Source organism: Setaria viridis, chromosome 3, assembly GCF_005286985.2.
Source record: "Setaria viridis chromosome 3, Setaria_viridis_v4.0, whole genome shotgun sequence".
NCBI classification, from domain to species: domain Eukaryota; kingdom Viridiplantae; phylum Streptophyta; class Magnoliopsida; order Poales; family Poaceae; genus Setaria; species Setaria viridis.
Genome location: NC_048265.2, coordinates 45023630 through 45034236, shown reverse-complemented (window position 1 = coordinate 45034236; position 10607 = coordinate 45023630). Strand labels below are relative to the sequence as shown.

Genomic DNA, 10607 nt, shown 5'->3' with positions numbered 1-10607 from the left:
GTTGGGCAGAAGTTACACCTTTCTATGCCATTTTTACCATTGGTAACTCGGTATGCTGTAGTAAAGTGATGGAATTGTGTTGTGTCTGCCCCTATCAGACTATCAGAGCTTGTTTATCTGCAGCACGCTGTTTATCCTGATTCCTGGGGTCGCTTTAGTAGTTTTGTATTTCTCACTAGCTTGGGAAATACGCAAAATCATAAAGTTCTTGTAATTGCTGGGGTCGTTTATCTTGTAATTCTTTGGACAAAGATGTACATTGAAGCTCGCATGTTCTGTGAGCTTAATCCTCGTGCTTCGAGAACATCATAACTTACGTTAGGAAAATATTTTTAAAAATAATTTCCATGATTATTTTCTGATGACACGTCATTCTCATACAAAATATCAAAACACACGATGACAAATGACACGAATTCTCGTTGAAAATATTGTATAATAAATAGAATTGACCAAAATGCTTATGATAGAGCCCTGCAGGGAATGGAAGTAAAACTGTGATGTTTAGAATACCAGTCGCATCAATGAGACTCCTCTGCAGTAGTTGAATCTGCAGCTGAGTCCCTGACCCACGTATCAGTAGCCTAACTGTCGAGATAAGTACTCCACACATATCTTCGCGCGCCATTTTTGCCATCGTTTTGCCGTGTCCTCGGGTATATCCTGAAGCGAAGGACTGGAATTGTCTGGTGTCCTGTCAGTATTATCACTTGCGTTACTGTCGCTGTCAGTGTGTTCTTGTACGGCATCTCATCTGTTAGCCCGCAATTAACTTCTTACGCTGACGTCGCTTTTGCAGATGCCTTTTTTTTTCTCACTGGCGTAATAAGAGTTTTTGCGAAATTACACTGTCAGTAATTGCTGGGTCTCTTTCAGTTGGCGAATTTAGTTGTTGCTTAGCACGTACTGCCTGATAAGTGATAACGTGCAACTAAAATATACCCAGCATTTTCTGCTTTGGTTCATCGTTATATTCATAAAAAAAAAGCAGCAGGTTGCGCAATTTTTCTACATGTAATATGCTTAAATAAAATAAAGTTAAGACAAACACTAGAAGGATATCACATCCTTGGAGTATTCAAAATTCACTGATCTTTCAAAACCATTTTCTTCTACACGTCATCCTCCTCCTATACAATAAAATATCTAAACAACAAAGCATTATTTGCCCAAAAATTCTTGCTCCGAAAGTGCCTGAAAACGCTGAGATTGCTACAGCCTCTCCACTCACAAACCTCCCCCCCTTTTTTGGTGACAGATTGGCTGCACCTGAAGAAAGTTGATGATGGCACGTGCCGGAATCGACCCACTGCAAAGTGCAAAGGACACCATGTTTGTCACATTTCTGCACCCCCCTTTTTTCTCTCTCCCAAATTCACCTTTCTGTGCGATCCAGTCCCTCTGATTTGACAGCACGGGCCCTTTTCCAAGGATCATCAACGTGCCCTCTTTACAAGTTTGCGTGTGCAGGTTCAACCACCTTGCCAAGCCCGTCTTTGGCATGTCCAAATCTCTTCAGTTGTGTGACGTATCCACTCAGTACCGTGAGGATAAAGGTCGTGCGCACGCGCTCTTCGTCTTCTATGTGCTAAAATTAAATTAATAATGGGGGTTTAAGAATGCTTCCAACTTGTGACATTTGGTGATGCATCCTCTTGAAAAAAGAAGGAAGATGCAGTGGATTTAGACCCAATTACCTTGTGAGTATTTGGAGTGTTTTTTTTTAAAAAAAGCTTTCTTGTGAATTTGTGTTGCACCTGAAATTTGTAAAATTTCTCTAACTTATAAGCGTTGCTGAAATGTATGTGTTTGGACTATTTTTGATCTAAAGCGTCAGTTAGATTGATAGGACGAGGCGAGCGGGATACGATCTTTCACAGCACAAAGAGGAGTTGTGTAGATGGGGTGGAGTGAGTAATGCTCCACTTCGAGCTTGTTTGTTTTGGCTGTGGTCTTGACTCTTGAGGAAAAAAATTGATTATAGATTGTAGCTTTTGAAAAGCTAGTTCTCTAATAAGCATTGGTTTGTATCTGGCATATAATATGGTTGAAATACAATATACTCATTGCATTTCAAAAATACGAAGAACTTTTATTTTCATCCTAAGTCCAGCATAAATTTTGACTAAGTTTATAAGGAAAAAAATTATAACATCTACACAGCACTAAATAAATATTCTATCAACATATTTTATGTCTAGCTTAATAAAACTAATATGCTATCAAGATATTTTATGTCTATCTTGATAAAACTAATATGATGTTATAGATATTGGTAAATTTTTTCTATAAATTTCACCAACGACTATGAAATTTGATTTGAGACAAAACTAAAACCTCACATGATCCGGAACCGAGGTAAACGGAGGAAGTATCGCTAGTGACACCGTTGGAACGTCATCACTAGAAAATTAGCACAAGGATACGGACAGCTATCATGATCCCAATTATTGAATCGGCAAAGGTACCCCCAATTAATCCGTGATGTATCTATGCAGGCAGGTTGGCAGGCTGGAATTTCGTTCATGCGGGATCATTCAATGCGGTGGGGGCTCCGACGGGCAGGGATTAGGTTTGGATAGGGATTAGGTTTGGATACGAGGTACTAAATTTTAGAAGGGTCATATCGAATGTTCGGACATTAATTAGAAGAACTAAACATGAGCTAATTATAAAACTAACTGCAGAACCCCTATACTAATTCGCGAGACGAATCTATTAAGCATAATTAATCCATCATTAGCAAATGATTACTGTAGCACCATATTGTCAAATCATGGACTAATTAGGCTTAATAGATTCGTCTCGCGAATTAAACTCCATCTTAATACTCCTAATTAGTATCAAATATTCGATGTGACAGGTACGACACCCTCTTAGCCGTTGGATGCGCCGTCGTCAGCCGCACGCGGACGGCGAGGTGTGGCTTCTTGTTGGACTTTCGTTTTTCCTCTTTTTTGACAAACAATTCAGGAAAAGGAAACGTGCAAAGATATTTGTATCTCCTTCCTCTCGACAGAAACGAGACAAGTAGTCAGAGCTGACTTCAATTGAAGGTACTGCTAGAGTGCTAGTACATGTTTATGGTGCTAGAAAGTTTTAAAAAAAAGAGAGAGTAGAATATGACTGAGCGGCATCTATTTTTATCGTCTGAAACCGACTAAATACAAGGTTTGGCAAGTATCTGAGATCAAAATTTCTGAATTTAATTATAATTATATATATTAAGACCTTTCAGATATGCAAGAAAGCAACTCCAAAAATCATGCGACAGCTTGAGTTGTGCCAGCTTACATTTTATTTTATTGTTGTACATGGTTTGTTGATACCGTACGTTCATTTAATAGTATTGGAAATGAAACGCCTTGCATTTTGGTCCGTACAATGAGGATTAAAGACATTTAAAATTAGCATGGTTGGCTTTGGAGGTGAAGTAGACGAAACGAAACCGCCTAGACCTCCCATTTGGATAGCTGCAAATAGCTTTGTTAAAATTTTGCAAGTGATGTTGATGTTTCACTCTCCCATCATTTTGTTTTATTGAGTAGCACTCTATTACATATGAATACACACTCTATTACTCCGTACAATACAAAGGGCGCCAATTGGAGCTACCAAGAATTAACACACACTAAAGTAGTGATGTATAATATCCTTATTTTATTTTATTCAAATTAATCTTCTTTATTTTTTTAAAGAACCGCACAAGATAGTGCGAGTTTCTATTGATATAGCAGAAAAATAAACGACTACGGCTCTGGAAGATCATAGGTAGGAAAATAAAAATAAAAATAAAATAAACAAGGTTCGTTGGATCGGGACGTCATCGCGGTAACCACTCATCAACACGGGTAACAACCTTTACCTGGTTTATTAAAGATAGAATACAAGATATTCAGACAAAATCTCACAGAAATTTTTGCTCTAGTTAAAGCTGAACTGGGATATATAGCTGTACCTACCCTCCTGGCGAGAAATTTAGCAAGCCAAAGGAAAAGCTTATAGGTTTCCCTCGCTCTCTCCCTCTTCAAGCCTTTTTCTTTCTTTCATTTCTCCGGAAAGCCAGCACAGCACAGGAGATAGAGCCGAAAGTCAGACACTGCTCACCCAACCCCCAAAAAACCTCCGCAAACCAAAGTCAACGCCGGAAACCAAGAAGAAGAGGAGAATCCCTTCTCCCTCTCTCCCTCCCTCTCTCTAGACCTCTTCTCCCCCCTCTCTCTCTCTTCCTTGCTTCCCGCGACCATGTCCGCTCGCCCCCCGCCGCCGCCGCGCCCGCACCTGGCGCTGCCGCCGCGCTCGGCGGCGGAGTCGCTCTTCACGGGCGCCGGCGACGCCAGCCCCGGCCCGCTCACGCTCGCCTCCGCGCTCTTCCCCTCCGACGCCGACGCCGGCGGCGGAGGCGGACCCGGCGGCGCCTCCTCCTCCGGGGCCGCGAGCTTCACGCAGCTCCTCACCGGCTCCCTCCCGCAGCCGCAGCAGCAGCAGCGTGAGGCCGCGGAGAGGGGGCGGGGTGGCGGGGTCGCGAGGGCCGGGCCGGCGCTGTCGGTGGCGCCGCCGGCGTCGGCGTCCGCGGGCGCGTCCGTCTTCACGGTGCCCCCAGGCCTCAGCCCCTCCGGCCTGCTCGACTCCCCCGGCCTGCTCTTCTCGCCGGCCATGGTACGTCGTGCGACCGTTGCTCCAAACTTCGTGCTGGAAATGATTAAAACTTCTTCCTTTTATGCCGTGAAAGATTGGATTTTGGATCGTGTTTGTGATTCTTGGTTATTGGTGAGCGAAATCAGCTCCGGTGAATTCAATTTTGTTTGTGGCCTTTGGTAAAATTGGCTATACTGTAAGTGCTAAAGAATAAAAAGGCATGTATGCTGATCGCTTATTCTTAAGAATTGCCTACGGTTGTGCTTGTAAAATAAAAGAGTTTAACAGGTTCCCCAGTGCACACCTCATGGATCTCATGGATTGTTATTAAAACATGCTCCATTTCAACTTTAATCTGGATAGGTTATATCAATCCGTTAGGCATCCTCATTTTTCTTTTGGGTGATGCTGAGTAATCTGGAAGAATCACGTAATCTTCCTTTGTGTTTCAAAAGCTTGTAGAGCACTACAAATCTGGAATCTGGAACTTCTGAAAGGTGGCGCTTTTACAGTTTCATCAGTGCTTTTAGCGAGATTGACACATCTAGGGTACTGATTGGCCCCATAGGTTTGCACCAAAACGCATAAAGCCATCTTACTATATTTGTGTGTGGTCCTGCGGTGCAATGAATAATATCATCCTACTAAGACAGATAAGTGATGCTTATTGATCTTTTGGATATGGCAAGTGGTGATAGTACTTTGCCTTGACGGTATCAATAATTGTACTACCGCCAGCCTGATCAGTTGCAAATTGGCATGCTGTGTTGAGAATCTTGATCTATCGGTAGCATCCTTTGGAGACATGTTACTCAGTTTGGGGTGGTTATACTGGTCTCCAATTTGTTCTTGACAGCTGAATCTGTCAAAACAGTTCATAGTTTGTATCCATTATCCAATATTCACAATGTCTAGTAGGTGAAGCAGCAGAGCGATGTGTTAAACTTGTAGTTGCACAACTTTTGTTAATGTTGAACCTGAGCTGATTAAACCAGTTTCAGCAAGATGCATAATTGACCGTTTGGTGGTGAGAACAATCAAAATGTTGTAAAGTCGGTCCAGGACTGCTGCAGTATTTCCTCTCCTTAAGCAGTATCCATTTCTGGGGCATCTGCTTTAGTCCTGAAGAAAGAAAGTGAATTGATATTTTCTGATGACAACCTGTTCTGTATTTTTACAGGGGGGATTTGGAATGTCGCACCAGCAGGCCCTTGCTCAAGTTACAGCACAAGCAACCCATTCTCCACTTAGAATGTTTGACCACATTGAGCAACCATCTTTTTCAGCAGCTGCAGCATCGTCTGGAGCTCTACAACATATGAACTCTAGCGCCAATATGACTGGAATGCCAGAGATGGCAATTACAACAGCAAACAATGACAATGCATCTTTTCAATCAGCTGAGCCATCTCAGAGGTATCAAGTCAATGCTCCTGTTGATAAGCCTGCTGATGATGGCTACAACTGGCGGAAATATGGTCAAAAGGTGGTGAAGGGCAGTGATTGCCCAAGGAGCTATTACAAATGTACTCATCCCAATTGTCCAGTCAAGAAAAAGGTAGAGCATGCAGAAGATGGTCAAATATCTGAGATCATATACAAAGGAAAACACAATCACCAACGTCCACCAAATAAGCGGGCAAAAGATGGCAACTCTTCAGCAGCTGATCAAAATGAACAATCTAATGATACCACTTCTGGATTGTCAGGCGCCAAGAGAGATCAGGACGCTATATATGGGATGTCTGAACAGGTATCTGGTTTAAGTGATGGAGATGATATGGATGATGGTGAATCAAGGCCACATGAAGTGGACGACGCTGATAATGAGAGCAAAAGAAGGTATTTTAGCTCTCAATACAACCCCACTGTCCTATTAGATTGTTGTTCTCATAATATCTATTCTTTCATTGTTCAGAAATATACAAATTTCTTCACAAAGAACCTTGTCGGAGCCTAAGATTATTGTGCAAACAACTAGTGAGGTTGATCTTTTGGATGATGGTTATAGATGGCGCAAGTATGGGCAGAAGGTAGTCAAAGGAAACCCTCATCCAAGGTATCTTTTTACCTTATCACTGTGATTTATATTGCTTTCATATCTGTCGCTCTTCCTTTTTTCTTGGAATGCCTCTATGGTATGCAAGGTGTAGGCGACATTGGGATTTTCCTGTTTTTTGTGTTGATATTGTAGTTAACTTGTGGCAAAATGGATATTAATATGTCATCTATTGGATAACATAATATTATCATTCTTACTTTCACGACTTCATGATACAATCTTTCACTTTGGCATTTGTAAGTCGTATCTTTTGGTTTTATTTTCATGTCTCTTATATTCTTCTAAGAATCATATCAAATACTTGAAAATCTGTTAGGAATTGCATGAGAAGGGCTCTTAGACTATTCATTCGATACATATACTAAAATTCTGTAATTCATGCTCCAGTACAACTAAGTACTCACTTGTACCATGATAACGTAATGATGCTATTGTCATGCCCTAGTTGTATTATTAGTGAAGCACACTATCTTAGTTCATGTCTCCTTGAAGCTTGTCTTGTTAATTAATGCATGATCTTCTCCCCAAGTGAGTTGGATAGGGTAGCTACATGGTTACATGATATCAAAACAGCACCTTTGAAAGAAGCCTACCTCATTTTCCTTGGCAACATTCCTTTTCATTTCTTCTTGGGTATTCACCTGAATGCAGATAATTTCAGCATATTTTTATGCAGTACATGAGTGTAGCCACTATACATGCACGCTTACTTAATCAACAGTGTGTGTGATGCTGGATTGATATTATGTCTTAAGTAGGAAAATCATCACAAAATGCAAGTAAGACCCTAGTTATGCAATGGGTAATTTTAACTGCAGCCTCGGTTTTGTTTTGAATGTTTCATCCGATACCCCATCTATCGGTTTCAGCAATGGACTCATCTGTTTGCGGAATTTAGTCTCAAATAGCTATTACCACAAAAAACTAAAAAGTAACACCTCAGATTGTCTTCCTTGTGCTTATCACTGCATGGTTGATTGCTGGTGGAATAAAAATCATAAATATTATCCGATCATATGAAATTAGGAAGTATTAGTATATCCACATTGAAAAATAATACAGCAATATGCTGTAGCTTCTACTTAAATGTTGGCAGGTTGAATGCTTGATCACAGGCGTTCTTATCAAGCTTTACCAAATCTGAATTCTGGTATTTGCGCTGATCCTAATGAAAGCCTACTTCTTCATGCAATTCTGACGCCTTATCATTCTCTTTAAAATTCAGCATCTACACAGTACATAGTCGGCATTCAAAGTGAAACTTAAGACTTTTAGAGGCCATATGTTTCCTAAAAACCTTGGATCATGAACTTTCTCATTTGTCTGAACCATGTTTTCATGGTTAGGCTAATGAGAATTCACTGTTAACTGCAATATTGTTTGGTAGGAGTTTGAAAGAAAGGGTAGACTAGTTGGACATTGAAGAAAATGGAGTAGCTACAACACTAGCCCAGTAAAACATTTCGAGAAAAAGGCAGGGTAGCTAGATAGAGGATTACTCTGATTTGGTTTGAGTTATCAGTATTTTCTAGATTGTCTTTTAACTCACTGAAGCTATCTTTGGCTGGGGGTAAAGGATCAGAGGAAGATATAACAGAGAAAGCTTATGGTACTAAGATAGTAATAAGTTTTCTTGATGTAAGTGATAGATGATTTTCATCCCTGGAGGAGATCCTCGTGAGGTAAAAATGACCTTTTCTTAAGGTCAACATTATTCCTGAATCTGCAGATGTAATCCTAAGCACAAGCATATTTCTTGAAAATGTTATTTGTTTTTAGATAATGGATTACTTGTTTTTGCACAATTGAATATTATGGTTGATTTGCTGATTAGTTGGTCGTGATCAAATTGGGTACTTAATTTAGGTATTAAAAAACATGGCATGTGCCTTTTGTACCTTATTTGTTTCACCATTTACTTGTTTACCTACATGATATCTCTCTCTACCTGTAGGAGTTACTACAAGTGCACATTCGCTGGATGCAATGTTAGGAAGCACATCGAAAGAGCATCGTCAGACCCTAAGGCTGTCATAACAACCTATGAAGGAAAACATAACCATGAACCACCGGTTGGTAGGGGCAGCAACCAGAATGCAGGAGTGTCACAACAGAGAGGGCAGAACAGCATATCTAGTAATCAAGCTTCACTTTCGATAGCAGACTACAGCATCACTAACCAGAGGCCAATTGGGCTATTACAATTCAAGAGCGAACAATAGTAACTGCCATTTTGACTCTGTTCGGAACCTTGCTGTGTTATTTGGATGTTCTTTTGGAAAATATCAGGTGCCTGCAATTCGTACAGTCATATGGCATCAAAGGTTCATAAAGTTTGATAATTCAATGGTATCAGTTTGCAGTTTTTTACCCATAGATACCCAGGATAGCTGATACAGCACCATCCTTTCTAGTTTGTACATGTTCTTAAGTGGAAGCATGCAAAATGTAATACCAGGTGCTTATACATGTTTATGATGGTTTATAGATGGATCAATGGTATACATGTATAACTTAAGATTTTATTCCAACAAGATCTTGTATGTATTGTAATAAGATTGAAAAGAGAGGTGAATGTACAGATGTTTTTCAGTTAAGCTTTCTTGTTATAATTTGCAAAATTTATCAGAGCCACCCCAATGCCTAGTTTTAGGCCAGTGTTAAGTCTGTTTCATATCTAGTCCAGTTTGCTATTTTACGTGTATATATTTTTCCCTTGAAGTATTACATATCCTTAGTCTTCTATTAGCACAAAAGCATATGGTTATATGCAGCTCTCCTGCATCTTCGAGAAAAACAAAAGCATATGGTTGACAACCATGGCCTGCTAAAATTTTCCAGTTCAGGTGATGCTATTTCTTGTCAACTCCCAGGTGCTGTAAATTCAGCCTGGGAAAAATATCTTAATTTCCCTTTATTTCTTTCTAGTAAATAGTAAATTCAAACCCAGTGTCTAGCAATAAGTGATTCATGTGTACATGCTCTAATGCTGTCTCAGATCAACTATTGGCAACCCTGCCCCACCACTAGATGAGATACACTAGCTTTTTCTCAACTTTGGCACTTCCACTGTTTCTAGCCTAAAGGCAGTAACCCAAGGAAAAAATATTTAATCTATGTACCTCAGCATATTTGCAATCTGATCTCACGTATACTATTATCACTGTACAAAAATTTCATACACATCACTGTCAAGATCTGCCAGAATGTCATGATCTAATGTTACTGCATCTGCTCAGAATCTCAGGTACTATTATGTTAGTTGAGCATCAAAACTTTTGAAGAAAAAGAAATCATTAGGTCACAACCTCCATGAATAGTTCCAGAGTGAAATTTGACAAGGACATTTGATCCTATGGTAAGCGGTGCCTTAACTTATTTTTTTGTTCTTCTTAGTTAGAGGCTTCCTGAACAACACTTGAAGCCAAAGTTATCTTTGGCTGAATGCTTCTGTCCTGACATGATAACATCACCTAAGTACGACTAATCATGTGTGATAGCATCTTTGAGTTTTTTCTTTTTTGGCTTGGACATCTCCTACACCTTTGTGTGGAAATTGTATTATAATCCTTGCATTGTATCTTGTAAGTATACAGCATGATGCTTTTATGCTTGTGTCATGTACCCATTTTTAGATTCTACTACTACGATATTTGTTTGAACCCTCAGTTGAAGTGGAATCTGGCAGAACTAATCAATATGACTTAGCTTCTGGAATTATTCAGCTAGATCCACAAACTTTCTGATAGCCTCTAAATCGAACTTTTCGAAATGTCAATCGAACAGTGAGTTGTCTTAAACGTCTGAACAATGTTGGGCAGGCCATTTGGTGGTCCTGGATGACAGTTTATCTATTGCTTACATATCAAATGTTATTCTGCTAAGAAAACATGCACTTAGTACCTAC

At 40.0% G+C, this 10607-nt stretch overlaps 1 protein-coding gene across 1 annotated transcript; it reads left to right on the top strand.

The window, feature by feature from the left end:
• Positions 1–4038: 4038 nt before the first annotated feature.
• On the top strand, positions 4039–9297 carry LOC117848937 (probable WRKY transcription factor 3). The gene is made up of 4 exons (XM_034730528.2): positions 4039–4659; positions 5819–6480; positions 6557–6697; positions 8655–9297. The coding sequence occupies exons 1-4, from the start codon at positions 4246–4248 to the stop codon at positions 8920–8922; spliced, it is 1485 nt and encodes a 494-aa protein (XP_034586419.1). The 5' UTR covers positions 4039–4245; the 3' UTR covers positions 8923–9297.
• The last annotated feature ends 1310 nt before the right edge of the window (positions 9298–10607 follow it).

Coding starts and splice junctions, on each gene's coding strand:
- LOC117848937 (XM_034730528.2), top strand. CDS start 4,246: ATGTCCGCTCGCCCCCCGCCGCCGCCGCGCCCGCACCTGGCGCTGCCG. Junction 4,660..5,818: donor TGCTCTTCTCGCCGGCCATG/GTACGTCGTGCG, acceptor GTATTTTTACAG/GGGGGATTTGGAATGTCGCA. Junction 6,481..6,556: donor GATAATGAGAGCAAAAGAAG/GTATTTTAGCTC, acceptor TTCATTGTTCAG/AAATATACAAATTTCTTCAC.